Source organism: Macrobrachium nipponense, chromosome 6 (assembly GCF_015104395.2).
Source record: "Macrobrachium nipponense isolate FS-2020 chromosome 6, ASM1510439v2, whole genome shotgun sequence".
NCBI lineage: Eukaryota > Metazoa > Arthropoda > Malacostraca > Decapoda > Palaemonidae > Macrobrachium > Macrobrachium nipponense.
The window spans coordinates 3,713,577-3,732,111 of record NC_061108.1 but is presented as its reverse complement, the minus strand read 5'-3'; the positions used below and the strand labels follow the sequence as shown (position 1 = coordinate 3,732,111).

Here is an 18,535-nt window from a genome sequence, read left to right as displayed (position 1 = left end):
GCTGTGTTACTGCCATATGTTTGCCTAGATGGTCTTGTCGCATTGTGGTCACGCCCCCGTTGACAGAGCATCCAGAGAGCGCCAGCACTACAGGTCAACACCTGGCTGGCAACTCTGATAAAGCATAAGCAGGCTTTAGGTGACAGTAATCACATAGTCTACTTTGCTATCAGGTAAGGAACCAATAAGTTAATCTTTTATTTAATTTAAATTTCCTAAAAAATCCTAGTCTGTCTCTACCCACCATCCGAAGGTGTGATTCAGCTATATATATATCTGTCAGGTAAGTTTCATGAACAAAATGTATTGTTATAATACAATTAAGTTTGTTCATACTTACCTGCAGAGATATATACTTAGAGTGCCCACCCTCTCCCTCAGGAGACAAGGGCCATGAAATAAATATGAATAGAAAATGGGAATGGGGGGTTCCTGATATCCGCGCCCAGCGGCGGGAATGGGTACTACCACCTGACCGCCAGGCCCCACTACGTTAAAGTGTGCCGCGAATTTTGAAATTCTGTCGGACAGTCAGAAATACAGATATATATTATATCTGGCAAGGTAAGTATGAAAACAAAAAACTTAAGTTGTATTATCAACAAACAAAACATGTTATCTTTGCCATGAATATATGTGTCATTTTTTCCACACCTTATTGTGCATTTAATGTTTTATCAAATATTGGGGGAAATTCACTTTTATTTCCCCTTCCCCTTGTATTTATTGGATATAGAGAACCACAGTGGAAGACTGGTTTTCGGGGAGGGTAAAAATGAAGATAAGTTATTTTTGTGGGCATGTTTTTAATAGAAATATGCACATAAGACAGTCAGAATAGTGCTTCTCTCAAGTGTGTGATCAGTAATAATCAGGAAACAAATGACCTTGTGGGTGGAAATATGTGGTAAGGGCTATTATGGGGATACAACCTAACCTAATCAGGGGTTCAAGCTCTTACTGGACACTCTGATGCGGACCCTTACTACCACAGATTCCTAACCTATCCATTTCTAGGATGCTGAGTTGTTCTTCCTATCTGTTGGTGTTTTGGTGAAATTGCTTGAAAATTTTATGTTGTTCCGACACGGCATACAAACCTTCGGTCCTTTTACAATAGGAAGGTACTAGCGGCAGCTGGATAGGTCGTAAGCTTTCGAACAAGGGGTTCGGTAGTTAACTGCTTGTCCGACAGGCGCGCGCGCGCGACTGGTAGGTAAACAAATCACTTTTGCTTTCGGCCTGCTGGCGTGTGGACGTGTATCATCGCTCTCTCTGCCCGCTTCATCGTCGTCTTGCTTTCGCATGATTGTGTTTTTTTCTTTTTCTATTTATCTAGTGAAACTGAATTGTAAGTACAATCATTTCATATTTATTCCATTGAATTCAATTGTGAATTAAAGGATCTTGTTTCACCAGCGCCCTCCGATTACCCGAGTGCCGGGGACTGAAGGGCGTAAGTGCGGGAATTCATTTTCCCAGAAGAAATGATCCTCGTATTGGTATGCTCGGTGCCGAGGGCGGGAGCGCTCGCTCCGAGCGTATATTTGGGTTGGCAAAAAAAAAACTTATTCAGTATGGAAGTGGAATCGCAAGATACAGTATTCTTTTTCAATTTTCATATATTATTTTTGATTGTAGCAATAACGGTTCATTTTGGATCAGTTTCCGAGCTTACCCGGAAATTGATCCTTTCCCCTTTTTATTTTGAATGAAGTGAAATCGCAAGTGCAGTTCTTTTTCATTTTCATTTTTTATTGAGATTGCATTGACATTGTACCCTACAATGTTTCCATGCATCCCGGGAATTGATCCTTCCCCTTTTTTATTTGTATGAAGTGAAATCGCAAGCCGCAGATATTCTTTTCATTTTCATATATTTTTTGATTGCATCAATTATTTATGGTATTGACAATTTCCGCTCAGTCAGGGAATTGATCCTTATGCCCTTGCATTCGGGCCGATCCGGCACGATGCTCTCTGGGCTCTCTATATTGTTGTTGGGTACATGGGTACTGTGCGGGGGGTGGGGAACGAGAACACCCGCTCGCTCACTCAGATGGCCCTTCCCCTTGGGGGGGGGAGGTTATCGGCGTTCTTTTCTCCTCCCTCGCCCGCATCCGTCGAGCGCGGGGCAGAGGGCGCTCGGTGCCCGATGTACAATTGTATTAGGGGTCTTCCACTCGTTCGGAGAGGGCTCACCCCCCGCGCGAGGGGACTTCCCCCCCCACTAATCGCTACTACTGTTATTTCCGCAGGTGCTACTGCCACGAGGGGTGGACCTTGGTGAGGTATGGGCGTCCTTCCATTTGCAGGGCGTGCTAGTGTCCAGGGGCTGCGGTTCTATGTCTGGGCCTACTGCGTGTCACCCATGGGGAGTGGTGACCACGCAACCCAGGTGACGACGTCCCTCCTCACCTGGTGTACTCGCCTCACGTGGTAACAGTCTTGCCTACAGCCGCTGTGAAGTGCCGTTCGCCGTACCGAGAGGGGGGCGTGCCGCCGCCGCTCGTGGTTGCCGCGCTGCAGCGACCTCACTTCCGCTGCCCTAGAGCTCGCCCCTCCCGGACCTGCCGCCGGTACCAGGATGTTTGCTGGCTGCTGCTCCACTTCCTGTGTTTCCGGTGCTACCTGCCGTACCTGCCGATCTGGGTTGACTGTCCATGCAGTTGCTGCGCTGGCTGTCCCTGCCGTTGCTGCGCTGGCTGTCCCTGCCGTTGCTGCGCTGGCTGTCCCTACCGATGCTGTGCTGGCTGTGCCTGCTGTTCCTGATGATGCCATACCTGCTGATGTCGTCCCGGTTCGTGGTGGTACTACCCCAGACTTTGGTCTGTCTGTACAGGTGCGTCCGGGCCCTGTGGCTTCGGCTACAGCAGCCCCGGCTCCGCCCTGGATAGCAGATCTTACGTCTGTTCCTGAGGAAGCTGACGAAGAAGAGGAGGAAGGTGTCGTCGTCGTCGTCTTCATCTTCTTCATCGTCGTCGGCTGCCGCCTCTTCCCCTTCGACTTCTAAGGCTTCACAGCCGAGGAAGAAGAAGGTTGCTCCTCCCTCCTAAGAAGTCTCCCTCGGGAGCTTCTCGGGAACTCCCGTCTCACCTCGGTGGGAGGGAGGGTTCCTTCCGCTGGTCCTCCTGCTCCATTCGGGAGCGGGGCCCGTCTCTTCTTCCGCAAGGAAGAAGACTACGGGGACCAGAGGGGTACCGGCTAACACCGGTACTTCCTCGCCTGGTGTCAGTGGTTCTGCCACTGCATCAGGGTCCGTCTCGGCCTCTCGTTTCGGGGAGGTACCGAGTGTACGGTCGTCTACCAGCGACCGTGCAGCCAGGAACCAGACCTCTGAGTCCGCTCAGCGTCAGGTTCACGGCACGGGGCGGAAGACTGGTGACAGCCGCTCATGCGACTCTCACCAGACCAGCTCTCACTCTCGCGGCGAACAGCTGGCTACCCGGGGACGTGACGGTCCACGACCCCGACCACGGGCTGAGGCTGGGAAGTTAGGGTCTCCCGTTCGCCGGCTGCCAGCCACGGCTGGAACCAGCGACGTGACGTGCCGTGAGGACAAGCACCGGTCTCACTGTGACAGTGGAGCCTGCAGGTCGCCTGACCGTCGCTCTCACAGAAAGCGACCGGGTACGGCAACCAGCACCAGCTCTTCTGACACTCGAGATCGGGGCCGCCTGCTGCTCAGTCCAGCCGTTCTCCACAGCGAGACGGTTCGACCAGGCCTGCAGCTCGATCGCCATCGCGGAGTTGACGATCGCCTGCAGCCCTCCAAGCCTGCTGGTTCTGCCAGCGAGCAACGAGGGAGCGTCAGGTCTGCCTCTCCCGTACCTTCAACCTCCTCGGGTTACACCGGGAGGAGCGAGGTATTGAGGATGTGATCGTGAGGGGTGCGCCCCTCAATGATCCCACCACGACGCCCTACGTGCCAGGCACGGTTCTTGGACGCCAGGACGGTATGCGCAAGTGGATGGGGAAGACCGAGAGGGTGGGCTGTCGCGCTGTTCCCCCTTCTTAGGAGGAAGGTTCTCGGAATATGCTCTTGTTCGAAGGGCTTAACGGTCCCACTCTGCAAGATGCTGTGACTTCCGAGATCCAGAGGAACTTTGCCGAGGTTACGGCGCTGATTCGTCAGCACAATGACCTCGGGGAAGGATCGCCGCTTCCACCAGCAGAGCCACGTCTCGGCTCGAGTCGTTTTGGGGCCCGAGAGGGAACCCAAATCGACGGTGGGTCTGCTGCCGCGATCGGAGCTTGCCGACTGTGTTGAACCAGGTAGTCTCTCGTCTCCGGACAAGAAGGCTCTCTCAGTTCTGGCCGGTCGAACAAGCTACTTCACCTCCTCTACTGCGACAGAGGCGTTTCTACGTGTCTTCGGACACCGTATTTAAATCACCCCTTCGTCCTCCTGAGGTTTCGACCTCGACGAGGACTGGAATGAGTCGGAGCGGTATCGGCTCTCTCCTGTCAGTGTCGATCAGCCCCACCCAGACGACGTTCACAGTGGCGGCAGACACTTACCTACAGTATGAGTTCGTAACCCTCCTGCGGGAAAACGTTTTTCTCCTGACGATACGTTTTCCCAGGCTCTGAGAGGCCATCGCCGTAAGGCGATGGCTGCTCCTTTTCCTTCTCCAACTGCTAGTTCCGCTGGGAAGGCGGAGCCAGTATCCAATTCCTCACCCCCCATTCCCTCTCTCCTTACGCTACGAAGGGAAAGGGGAAGGGATCCTACAGAGATTTCTCTGTAAGATCCCACGTTAGGGGCTGCGCTACCGGGGGGGGGAACCGGGGGGGACCTTCGGGTCCTACCTGACTAAGCCCCGGTCATTGAGAGGGATCCTGCCCCTTTCTCGATTTCTACGGGAATCGAACGAGGACCACCAGCCGATATCGTTTGACGAATTCGGTGGGGGGTTTCGCAGAGTGCTTAGAATTCTACGGAATTTCTAGCGCACTCAAGAGTGTTCGAGTTTTTTACGATCTCCAAACACTTAGGCGAGACCACGGTCCAAAGTGAGCGAGAATCCCCGATAATTGTTACGATAATCGGGAACTCGCTTAGGCTCGAATTCCCTGTAATTTTCTAGCATTTGGAAGAAGACTGCTGCTGAAAGAAGAGTATCTCACAGTAGGCGCTTTAACCTTGGAATAGAGAAGAACGGACGGAACTTCCAGTTTGGCTTGAACTATCGTCTTCGGTATTCTGTTCACCATTGAAGCTTTCCTTTGGAAAGACTTCTCCTTCACTCTCTTGACTAGAGAACGAAGGCGGTCGATCTCCAATCCTTATTCTCATTCCTCGAGGGGAAAAGATTTTTAGGATGGAGGTCGTGGTACAGAAAACCTACAAATATACTACGTATATTACCCTCGCGACATGATTCTTTAACAGTTGAATTGTCCGTGGGGTAGGCGCATACCGTAGTTAACTCTACGGTTTTGTGACCGCAGACGAATTGTATCTTAATTGAACTGCAACTCGGGGTTGCCTGCAACCTCCCAGCAGTTATCAGTTTCGATTTTAGATACTTGTATTGTCATGACAACACCAAATCAGCTTTTGTATTTACCGAAATCCGTTTCGGTTAAATATAATTGCTCGAGCGTATTCTTTATGCTCGATGGTTCTAGCCGAACGCATTCCTTCGTGGAATAATGGATTACCTGGCAACTCAGGATGACGAGTCACCGAGAGCTACTGCGTATTGAACTGCCTGATAGGGAGGCTCAGTATCAGCTAGGTCTCGGAGATGGCACGTCGGTTACGTCTCTCTCTCCCCTGGTTGGATTGACTACCGAACCGTATCTCTGCCCAACAATCATGGACTTAGGTCTCTGATTAACGGGGATTCTCGCAATAATGAAAGGACCATCTACTGCTGTGACGCTCCTCGATTTCATCGCCTTCGACATTGCGATGGGAATTTTCAACAGAGATATCTCTTGGACTCTTTCATCTTTCTGTTTACCGCACGGTAACAGAAGTCTGTACTAGTCAACCGCTGCATCGCACTGCGATAATGCGAATGATTTTTGCAGACATCTGAGTTTGTCTTCAAATATCTGTATTCGTAGGTGTGCAATTTCATTGCTCCGCCGAATTAACAGATATGTCAGAAGACATCGCCTACTCTCCGACTGACAGCTCTACTTCCAAATGTTCAGCCCATGAGAAGCAGTTCTTCAGGCAGTAGTTCCCTGTCTTCATTACTGGAAGCGCTCCGCTTTTATTGCAACTACGATCCTCACCGGACAGCAATCAATAGCGGTTTAGCGTTCTCAGTCTTTGTAGCACAGGTTCAGAATCTTGAGAATCCTTCTCTCGGTTCAGCTGTGAAGACGTAGGTTGCATTTTCTGTACACCTTCGTCTTCAACGTCACATAGTGTTGTTTTCTCCTTACCCGAGAATCAACTATACTATGAGATATCTTGCCATCAGGAAGGCCTCGGTCTCTAGAAGGCAATTGACTTTCGCCTGTTGGGCACATGCCTTAAGAGAGTCATCACCTTGCCTTCTGGCATCGGTGACGAACAAATTATTTGTTTAGTCTCTTGGCATAACCCTTTTAAGGCGAAGGTCACGTGACTTGCTCGGGTGCTTGGACAACTTGCCTCCTACCGAACGCAGTCAGTAGGCAGCTGTCAGAGCGCCCAAGTCTGTTACGAACTTCGCTGTGGACTTAGTTAGGGGTTGTTCCATAACAATTCTTTTCTTCGTCCTAACGGCTTGTCACAGTACCCATACATCGACACCCCACCATTGAGTGTCGGTGTCCTATCCAACTACCGAGAACAACAACGTCGCGGCAGACGGATAGACCAGTATGGGTACAGGACATCACCGAAGTCGAGAAGAGGGATGGTCATACGACCATTCCCTTCTTTTCCTCTGAGGTAAATGCATGACTTTTCCTGCGAAGTCAAGCATCCGGGGGATGGGGGGATTCGTGACGCTCGATTTCGTACCGAATTCGTAGCGAAGACTCTGAACCCTTCGGTTCCTGACGATCGGTTAGAGTCCTTCACAATCCCCTCCCTAATGGACTTCACCGCCTTCGATGCGAAGGAGATGCTGCTTTGTCCTGTGAAAGCGCGACCGCGCTTTCCGAAGAAACTGCGACATCCCAGGCTGAGTGTTGAAGACTCTTCGTCAGCACCAAGATGACCTAGAAGTACACTCCCTCGAGTTACACAAGAACTTCTCCGTGGCGCAGGTACTGAAGGCAGGGGGTCTGGTACAACCAGACACTGGCACCTTCCTTCTACCTTTTGGATATTGCCCACAGGTCCTTGGATCGTTTTCCTTAGGACCCGTGGTGGCTGCTCAACACGTTGTCTAGCTAACCCAGACCCTAGCAGGCTGAACAGCATCGAGTCCTGGTGTGACTGTAAGAATAGATAAGTGAATGAGAGAGTGACTGGCTTCTCTTCCTATCTTTTTCTACCCCTCTACCTGTGGGTAGGGGGATCCGGTCATCACCTTGCTGGATTAAGGACGAAGATGCCGGTGAGCTAACTCGACAGAGCCCCATCCTATCCCTTTCACCTAGGGATGGGAGCGAATATCCACCACTTCCTCCTACAAGGGGGGGGAAGTGGATGCCAACAGAGACAAACCATAACGTTATGTTGCCTCTTGCAAATAGGAACTTGTTCTTGTTTGCTGGTACGAAGAGATACGCTTGCCTCTCTCTTAGTACTTGGTCCAGAGGTCTGACCATTGATCCTGCGGTGCACACACCCCGATCAATCGGACAGAGGCTTGGATCCCTCCCTCGCTCTTACGACCAGGGAGGCATTCCAAGGTTGGGGCGAACACCAGTCTGTTCACAAAAAGACTCAGATTCCTCCCACCAAGAAGTGAGTCTTCCTATTGTAAAAGGACCGAAGGTTTGTATGCCGTGTCGGAACAAATGACAATTTGTCCAAAATTGCATTTTTCCTAACTATACAAACCTGAGGTCCTTTTACACATAGCCCCACCTCATGCCACCCCTCACTCTGCAGTTTTTGCTTGGGCCAAAAGCAAAAGTGATTTGTTTACCTACCAGTCGCGCGCGCGCGCCTGTCGGACAAGCAGTTAACTACCGAACCCCTTGTTCGAAAGCTTACGACCTATCCAGCTGCCGCTAGTACCTTCCTATTGTAAAAGGACCTCAGGTTTGTATAGTTAGGAAAAATGCAATTTTGGACAAATTGTCATGTTACATCCTAACCCAAACTAGGGTGCTGAGTCATACCTAATAAGGGGCTTTGTCGCTGTGGTTACTCCATTTTAAATTGACTGTAGGTGTAGGAGCATTTTCGTATTTCATAATTGTTTTTATTATATTTCCAGATTGTTAACAAAATGAGGCGGATGAAAATCCGGGCCGTGCCCAACATTGGGGGTGGTGGGAACATACAGCGAGTTAACCAGCAGAGGAAGCCTCCTGATGTGAACCCTGATGCTCAGTCATCCACAGTCAGTTACAAGTACTTTTTATTTATATAGAATAGTGATGATGGATTTTTTCAAGTTACAGACACCACCCTTCTTACAATAGAGTTACATTCCTAATAGCTGTTTGTATGTTGAATTGTTTGTAAGTTGGTTACTGTACTCTTCATTCTTATTTAAGTACTACAGTATATGTTACAAAACACAATTCACTGTACATACAATACTATATTTTATAGGATAGGTGTGCAGAACAAAATTTGAACTTCTGGGTGACAAAGGGGGTTACTCTGAACACAATTTTATTTGCGATCCCATTTATTTGTACCGGAGTGTTTGTAAGTTTAATGTTAGTAAGTAGGGATGTGTCTGAGTATTCTTTTATTTCACCTTTAATATCAGTCTGTTTTATGATAGAGCCAATATCTGTTTGAGAAATCCTTTTATGTGCAAATAAGGATAAATAGTTGTACGCTAAATTGGGATAAAATAATATTGGCAGACTGCTGTGCTTAGATTAATGTTTTGGTATGTAGGCGATATTTACTTGTTTTTTTTTTTATCAATATACAATGTATGTTATCCTAGAAACTTACGGTGGCAGCAAGAAATGTTCTTTGAATGGTTCTCTCATCACTTGAACATTTGTCACTTGGGCTCAGATGCCAGTGATAAACGTCAGTAATTAGTTCCTTTGCATTACATATAGAAAAGATGGGTTTTACTTAAGTCTTACATTAAATGAAAGTGATATTTTGTCAATGAACTTTTAAGAAGATTCTAAGATTAATTCACTATTTCTTAAAGTACAAGATGCATATGTGTGTGTACATACGTACCTTCTGTCCCCATTACTCATTCAATTTTGCCAGTTAAACACGTTGCTACACAGCATTTAGATAACCCCGCCCCACCTCTTCTTAAATATGTATTCAACGTTCCATTGTGATTCTTACTCCCATTTAGCATTAGCAAAATTATTTGTAAACTTCAAAATCTTTAGAGATAGGCTCTTTCATACACTAGTATTTCATTGTGCAAAGGATGATTTTTAAGTACCAAAAAATTTGGTAAAATTGAAATATATTATACCTTCTGTTATATTTTACAAAAGTTAATTTGTATTATTTAATTTGTTGTTGACAGGAAACTTCAAAGACGAAGACTGATACTCATGGAACTACCAATACATTGCTTGAACAATCTGTAGCAGGTAACTCATCAAAAACTGAGCTAGTTGATAATGGAGAGACTACTGGAAAGAAAGCTGCCATTACAATTGAACTAGATTCTAGTGATGTAAAGCAAGTTGGATTGGAAACCGTATGCTCTAAGTCTGATAGTCCAACTTTTCACTCATATCAAAATACTTGCAGCAGTGAAGACTGTGATAGAGATAAAGTTTGCCCAGATGTAGAGGTACTACCAACATTTTCCTCCGAGAAAAGAAAAGAACCATTATCAAATATTGACGATGAAATCCAAGAGGTTGCAGCAACTGAAAGCATTCAGTGTTTGGGAACCTATAAAAGATTGCATTCTCCACTCAAGCCAAGTTCAACAGAGCTTTCTGCAACTTCAAATGAAGTTGAAATTGCTTTAGAGACTCGGAATGAACTATCAGCTGCATTTGATGGGAAGACAGTCTGTTCATCACTTGATAATGCTGAAAATTCAAAGTCCAGGTCATCTTCTGATGGAAAGACAGTCAATATATCATTGGATAATGCAGAAAATTCACAGCCCAACATTAGAAAATCAAATGAGAGGAGTCCAAAACATGACGCAAATCCATTGTCCCCTGTTAGTGTTGTAAATTGTGTAACAGATGATGGCAGTAAAGGAACAGGCAATATTAGTTCAGTAAGTACAGAAGTGGTAATAGATGATGAGAAACTGAATGGCACAGAAACTGAAAAAAGTGTTATAACCTTAGAAAGTGACACGGTAAGTGTAGCCTCAGTTGGCATGAGTAGGGAAAAGACACCACCTGTACCCCTGGGAACACTCACTAGGAGGCCTAAGATACGTGCAAAACCATCATTTATTAGTAATATTGGAAAGAAAACATCGAGCCTTAGCAAAAAGGAAGTAAGTGTACCAGTTACTCCTGTAATTAAAGCACAGACTGCAGAAGTGATATTGGATGATGAAGATAATACTAATGGTAATTCATTATCCAAAAGCAATGAGGCTACATCTATTGAAGAGAGAAATGAAGTAGAAATTCAAGACTCTCAATGTCTCGGTGCAAAATCCCAGGAGATATTATTAGATGATGGTAATGACATACAGGGAGTTGGCAGTAAAGATGTGTTAACTAAGAGAAATGAAGGGACTAATGGAATCCCAAATGGTCATTCTGATGATGTCTTGTTTGAGAAAATAGTTGTAGATAAAGGAGAGATGTTGGTGCCACCTGTGCAGATTATTTCCCAAGAGAAATCATTGCCCAAAGTAGTTGGCCCAAGTATCAGACGACGTAAAATTAATGCAATGCCGTCCATAGTGAAATTTGGAAGAAAACAGACGCTAGGTGTTGAGTCTTCAAGAACTTCTGATGATATAAACCATGGAAAATCAGATCAAGACAAGCAAATTACCCAGTTGGCTGTTAATGGAACCAGTAATAGTGGTAATAGCAGTAGTAATGGGACTTTTGAGGTGGAAGAAAAAATGACAAAGGAAGTTGATGAAAAGGAAATTAGTGCCAAACAAAACAAAGAAATTATTACAGAAGAAAGCTTTAACTCCTTGTCATCAGTGCATACTGAAAATAAACAGGATTTGCCAACCTCAACCGAAGATAGTGAATCATTTTTTCCATTGAAACTATCACAGTCTGACTCTTCTGAGAATAGTGGTTCAGCAAACATAAAAATAACAGAAAGTATACCACAAGTCAGTACTGCTGAGAGTACACCGTCCATATCCTTGTCTAATAATATAAGGCGATCTAAGATTCGTGCGAAGCCTTCCCTTTTTTCTAAAAGAAAGACACTTCAAGTTGAAGTTCAAGAGGATTTGGTGGAGGTTGGCAAAGAAAGTAAAGTTGCAGAAGGTGCTAAGGACCAAACACAAGCAAGATTACTTGCGGAAAAGATATCGGAGGACAAAGCGGGCAAGACTAGAAATGAAATTAGCACTGATTGTTCTTTAGCAACATCAGATAATGTCAATAACCAAACACAAACAAGAATACTTGCTGAAAAGTTATCAGATGAGAAAGCTGGTGAGAATAAAATTGAGAAAAATACTGATCACTGTGATGCAGTGCCAGATAGTATATGTAAGTCGAATGAAGCCCTGGAGAGCACACAATCTGTTTCTAAAAGTAGTGTCATTGCTAAGAAAAGACAGTTTTCTGAAGGAGGTGGTCATTTTGATACTAAAACAAAAAAAGGAACTCTGTATAATAGGAAAAAGGTAGATACTGCAGTAAATGAATTAGCCATTAGTGATGACAGTGGTGGGGACAAAGAAAATTCCTCTAAATGCGTAAGTGTTGGAAAAACTGCAAGACGAGAGCGCCACGTTAAAGAATCAGGCAAAGTACCAACTTACACTAAAAGTAAATCAAAATTGTTGCGACATGACTCGCAAGATAAAAAACCGACAGTCAAATCTGAAAAGAAGTTGAATTCTAGTGATAATTTTGATAGTGATTCTGAAGAAAGCTTGCAAAAAAAGATTTTCAGGGAAAGGAAAGAAAAGTTCAGAAAGAAACTTAGTCAGAGTCAAGGGAATATAGAACGTGGTCAGATGACAATGTTTGATTTAATCTTTTGGAATCCAATCAATAACCCTATGCCAGGTAGAACTGAAATGAATAAAAAGAAGGATAATGTCAGTTCGGGTGGTGTAGATGATGTAGCTTCAGATATTTTGGAAGAACAAATGGTTGATGACCTTGGGTTGGAGTGTAAAAGTGTTGCAGAAGAATCAAAACCTAACTCACCTGGCTCTCACAGAGATGAAGTAGAGGGGTGTGATGAAGATGGTTTATCCCCCAAATCAAACCAGCTTGATGCGGAAAATTGTGAAGGAGACGAAGACAAAAAAAAGGAGGAGGATGAAGAGGAGTCTGTTCGTGATGTTTTTGCACCTCAGGTTAAAATTGGTCCTAATGGACAAATTATTTTAGATGAACAAAGTATAAAAATTCAGACAACAGCAGCAAAGAATCGCGATGAAATCTTGAGTAAAGCCGAGGTGGTTGAAGAAAGTAACGACACTGCTCATTATGGGAAGTGGAATAAGAAACGAAGACGCTCTTGCGAGTGGACCCTGAAGGAGACTGCGCGGTTTTACAAGGCTTTGTCCACAGTAGGGACTGATTTCTCTCTCATGGAAACTCTCTTTACTTGGAGGTCTAGAGCAGAATTGAAAACAAAATTCAAAAAAGAAGAACGGACTAATAGGGAGCTTGTGGATAGAGCTCTTAAGGATTCTACGCAGTTTGACTTCACACCATTTGATGAGGAGTCTGGTAAGTTCAGGCCTTCAGTTTAAAAGTTTTGTCTGTAGTCAGTGATCATACGTACTTTATCTTCTATAAAACCTTAAAAAATGTCACCTTTATTTAGATTGATTTTGTATGTAGGCTATAGTTAATTGCAAAATTAGTACTATTTGCATTAGTTGTTCATATTTTAAGCTTCAGAAAAATGGTCCAAGGAATTGCTCGTTGTTTACCTAATTTGGTAGTATTTGAGGAGGATGGTGACATTGGTTGATAAGTACCCTTTTGACTAAGACATTACATATACACATATATATATATATATATATATATATATATAGATATATATAGATATATATATATATATATATATATATATATATATATACATATATATATATATATATATATATATATATATATATATATATATATATATATATATATATATATATATATATATATATATATATATATATATATATATATACATACTAAATATATATGTACGTATATATATATATATATATGTATATATATATATTAATAAACCTTACCTTAATATAATTTATCTAGCCCAAAATCCCCAAAAACCGCACCAAAATTTACCACATTGGCAAGCCTGTTACCTCCTATTCTGTCCGCTAGTTGGCAACGCTTCCGTTGACAGTTACAAAACCTTCCCTGAAAATCAGTTGTTAATGAGCGCCCGTGTTGTTTACATCACAGCCGCTCTTTATAAATTTTCTAAACCTTTTTGTGCCTTTAAAGCTCTCATTAATTGTTAATGCGACTTTATGTTAATTACCACTCACGTATTACATCCACGAAATAGTGCATTAACTTTTATTTCTATTGTGGTATTTATATTATATTACGAATTTTTGCGCGACCCGGAATTACGCGACCTGTCCAACAGTCCAGTGGATTGACAAGATAATTCGATGCTTCTTTCTGGCAGCAACATCAGGAATTGCCCGGCTTGTGGGACAAGGATGAGTAGCAGGGAGTATTAACCCCATGACATTTGTAGCTTTGTCGTGGACAGGTTTGTGACTTGACTTATCGTTGTGAGTCATGTATGCCTTGGTCTGACGAAGACTTGACGACTTAGCCTATATGAAATATTAAAGAATCTTGCAGCGTAACAGATTTATTAAGGAGAAAATGAAATCGGTAGCTAGACCTGTATCTAATGATTTCCTTCATTTGTGTGCTCATGGTTCTGGCTCTTTGGTTTCGGTATCGTGTGATTCCGATTCCGAATTAATTGATGCTTTGCCACCTGTACAACCGGTAAATAGTGAAGTCGTTTCTGATGTTGATTCAAAGGTTTTGGCGATGGAAACTAGTTGGAAACAAAAGTTTGAAAAATTACAGCATAGTTTAGCTAGATAGATACATTTCAGCTTAGTTTAACAAGCTGTCAGAGAGTTTTGAAAAAGCTTTTACTAGAATGTTTAACACTTTTTAGATTCATTTTCAGCTCCTCGTCAGGTACCTGTTGACAGCACCATGGGTAACGGTGCGACAGATACCCTGGCTTGTGAACCCCGTCGTGGCGAAGGCCTAGGGGGGATCCGGTCCGGGCAGGTGCCTGACGATTCTTTACCCAATGTGTCCCCTGTTAGTCCCGTAACAGTGCCAAAGGGCGCTTATTTAGGAGAAGGGGGGAGGGGTATTAGTGTTAGACCTAAGATATCCAGTCGTCAAGATCTTACTTCAGGGGAAGTTTCTCAGTTAGGATCTGACAATGATGATGATGATGACTTGGATTCGTTTGATATTGATGTTTCTTTGAACGGCGGTCATGATGTCGAGTCCAAGAAACTTTTTGATTTAATTTTGAGTTTTTTTTCCTCAGGCGAGGCCTAAGCAGAAGCAGCCTCTGCCTCGTTGTATTACAGAAGGGATTTTTCTTGACAGTCCTTCCCGGAAGCGGGAATTTTTACGTTTTTTCCCTTGCTCAGAGGTTCGCGAGAGTGAGGGCGGACGTCGCCGCTAAACTTTCGAAGGTGATCGGGGAAGGGAAGAGGAAGCTATCTTCTTTTCTACGACACCGGAGAGGAGTTTATTAGGTGGCGATGATACTTCATTCTCTCGACCCCCCAACCAAATCCTGATTTTGTCCGACTTTCGGGTCAACCTTTGCTTTCCAAGGCTTCGGTCTCGGTCTCAATCGAAGACGTTATTGCCATGGAGTCTGTTATGAGCCCCTTAAAAGAAGCGCAATCCTTCAATATGTGGGTCCTTGGAGGTCTTTTAATGTATATCAAGGACTCCAGGTTTGTTCTTCCCGATGCTCCTCTTTTTGAGAAATTCTGCTCGTCTGTTTCAATCGCTTCTGTACATCAGAACGAGCTTGCTGCTTCAATGCAGGCCTTTCTTGTTTCTCTAAGGCGTAGCCTGTATTTGTTGCAGTTACCCTCCTCTGTATTGGAGATTCAGAGAAGCCGTTTGCTGTCCTCTTCTCCTTTTGGCGATTCCCTATTTGATATATATATCTGAATTTTCGAAGGAACATCAAGGTGATGCCTCTTCCCAAGCTTGCTGGGCCTTATCAAGGGCTTTTTCCTATGGTCTTCCTCCCGTTCCTTCAAGGAGTAAGCGTAAGTTTAGTGCCAGATTCGTACCTTCTGCTCCAGCCCAACAACCTCCTTCTGGCTCGTTTTTCCAGAGTTCATCTCAGGTTTCTGGCGCCTCAGCTTCCTCCTCTGGTGCTCACTCTTTGAAACGCTGGAGAGGCTCTTGGCGTGGCTCTAAGGGCAGGGGAAGAGCTCAACCTCCAGGTGGACCACCTTCTTCTTCTTCTTCCTTGCCTCTGCGTAAGAATTTTCGGAAGTAGGAATCATTACCTCTCCCGGAGACCTCAGTAGGAGCTTGTGTGTTGTGTGTCTCGCCATTGGTCAACTTGGCTGGAGAGTGCAGTGGATGCTTGGGTGGTGGAGGTCCTGAAGGTAGGTTGCAAGTTCCCTTTTGTTTCGAGACCTCCACTCTCCAATCGTCCTCTTGAGTTCAGCAGTTATTCCTCGCACTCAATCAGGGGTCAAGCCTTGGAGAAGGAGCTTTCGGCTCTCTTGGAGAAGGATGCCATAGAGCGAGCTCCTCCTTCTCCCGGATTTTACTCATGGGTGCCTGGCGCTCCATCATAGATCTTTCGGTCTTGAACAAGTTCATTCTAAAGTCCAAGTTACGAATGGAGACTGTTCAGACTGTTCTTTCATCAGTCAGGATGGGGGACTGGATGATTTCCATCGATTTGCAGGATGCTTATCTGCAAATCCCCATCAATCCAAAGAGCAGACCTTACCTTTGGTTTTTCACGGACTGGGGAGTTTTCTACTTCAAGACCCTTTGTTTCGGCCTCACCACTGCTCCACAAGTCTTTTCTCGGGTGATGGCTCCTGTTTCGGCTATTTTGCATCAGTTAAATGTAAGGATGCTTCGGTATTTGGACAATTGGTTAGTCCAGGCCGAATCTCAAGAGAAATATCTCTGGTCGAGGGAGATAGTTCTGTCTCTTTGTGTTGAGTTGGGCATTCATATCAACTTCGACAAGTCCAGTCTAATCCCTTGCCAGATCATGACTTATCTGGGGATTGTTTTGAATTCCAGATTTTGAGGCCTTCTTCCACTCCGAAATGGATAGACAAGCTTCTAAGTCTGGTCGAAGAATTCTTGTCCTCCATAATGCAGCCAGTTTCTCTTTGGAGGACTCTCCTGGGCCATTTGTCATCCCTCATCCAACTGGTTCCCGGAGGTCGTCTCAGAATGAGGTCCCTTCAGTCGACACTTCGCCAGTCGTGGGATTTCGTGTCCGAGGACACGATAGTCGCCTCCTCTCCACAGTCGGAAGGATCTCTGTTGGTGGATGTAAGTTCACCGCCTCAAGTCAGGAACATCTCTTCTTTCAGTTCCGCCGGACCTAATGTTTTGGTCAGACGCCTCGGATCAAGGTTGGGGCACGCACCTGGGCTCTGAAGCTGCTTCGGGCCTTTGGTCAGAGGAAGAGAGGATCATGTCAATAAATTGGAAGGAACTAAGGGCAGTGTACCTAGGCCTCTTTCATTTCCGGATCAACTGTTGGGAGTCGGTTGTCGCGATCTTTGTCGACAACACCACAGCAGTCTCGTACTTAAGAAACCAAGATGGCACACAGTTGGACCTTCTCACTCAAGAAGCGCAATCAATCCTGTGTTGGGCAGAAGACGGGGATTACGTTGGTCCCTCAGTTTATCCTGGGCCATCACAATGTCTTAGCAGCCTCCTTGTCGAGACCGAACGAAGTTCAAGGGTCCGAATGAACACTTGCCAGGAAGTCTTCGACAGCCTCAGGAAGAAGTGGCCTGTCACAGTTGATCGGTTTGCCACCCCACTGAATTTTAGGTGCCAGATCTTCTTTGCCTCTTACCAGACTCCTCAGAGTACCGAAACAGACGCTCTTTTGCAGGACTGGGAGGGCCTTCAAGCCAGTGCATTTCCTCCGTTTGCTCTGGTGAGGTCAGTCCTCAACAAAGTGAGAGCAACCAAGCATCTGGATCTCACCTTGATTGCCCCCTTCTGGCCACAACAGGAGTGGTTTTCCAACCTACTGGAAGCTCTGGTGGAGCCCCCCATTCGTCTGACAGAGAGACCAGATCTTCTCAAACAACCCCATTTTCATCAGTTCCATCAGAGGCTCCACAAGCTCATCTTCATGCCTGGAGACTGTCAGGAAATTCTCCAAGCACGAAGGGTTGTCCTCCAGAGTGGCGCGACAGTTGGCCGACCCAGTCTGCAGTGTTCTCCTCCGACATGGGACATTAATAAAGTCCTTAAAGTCTTTAGGTTCCCTCCGTTTGAGCCTCTGAATACAGCCGATTTTGGGGACCTCTCTTCTAAGACACTCTTCCTTGTCTCGCTGGCTACAGCCAAGAGGGTGGGTGAATTGCAAGCACTCTCTTTTCTGGTTGCTAGATCTGGACAAGACATGATTTTATCATACCTTCCCGAATTTGTTGCAAAGACTGAATAGTCTGATAATTCCATTCCCAGGTCTTTCGTGCTGAAGTCGCTAGTCGACTTTGTCGGTAATTTAAATGAGGAATTAGTTCTTTGCCCTGTTAGGGCGCTCTCATGCTATTTACGCCGGATGAAGGACATTCAGGGTTGTCCCCGTCATCTGTTTGCTTCACCCCGAAATGTCAGAGACCTATATCAAAGAATGGTGTATCCTTTTTTCTCAGATCTTATTATTAAAACTGATGGTTCGGCTGCCTGTGAGGGCCAGACGCCGAGAGCACACAGTATTAGAGCAGTTGGTACATCAGTAGCTTTTATGAAGAACGTTTCAGTCGCCAAGGTGCTTGAGGCGGCGACTTAGCGTTCTAATTCTGTTTTTTGTTTGCCTCCTTTTACTTAAGGGATATTTCTCTAGTTCTAGGTGACCTTCGTTCCTTGGGCCCGTTGGTGATGGCAGGACAGGTCGTCAGACAGGAGAATTAGGTAGTCTTCCTGTTTTACGTTTGGTTGCTACCTGTATATTATTTTTTTTTCTTTTTTGTTGTATATATTTTTTGTTGATACAGTATAACTTATGGCAGTTTTAGGTTTAGTTATAATGGGAATTAGGCAGTTTGGTATTTAGGTG

General features: G+C 45.1%; 1 protein-coding gene across 4 annotated transcripts in view; it reads left to right on the top strand.

Moving 5' to 3' along the window:
- The window catches only part of LOC135216343 (uncharacterized), a 78,454-nt gene that overhangs the window by 7,667 nt on the left and 52,252 nt on the right, over positions 1–18,535 (top strand). For all 4 annotated transcript variants that reach the window (XM_064251549.1, XM_064251550.1, XM_064251551.1 and 1 more), the window contains exons 2-3: positions 8,343–8,468; positions 9,591–12,933. In XM_064251549.1, the coding sequence (XP_064107619.1) occupies positions 8,355–8,468; positions 9,591–12,933 (3,457 nt within the window). In that variant the 5' untranslated portion in view covers positions 8,343–8,354. The remainder of the gene's footprint in view (positions 1–8,342; positions 8,469–9,590; positions 12,934–18,535) is intronic.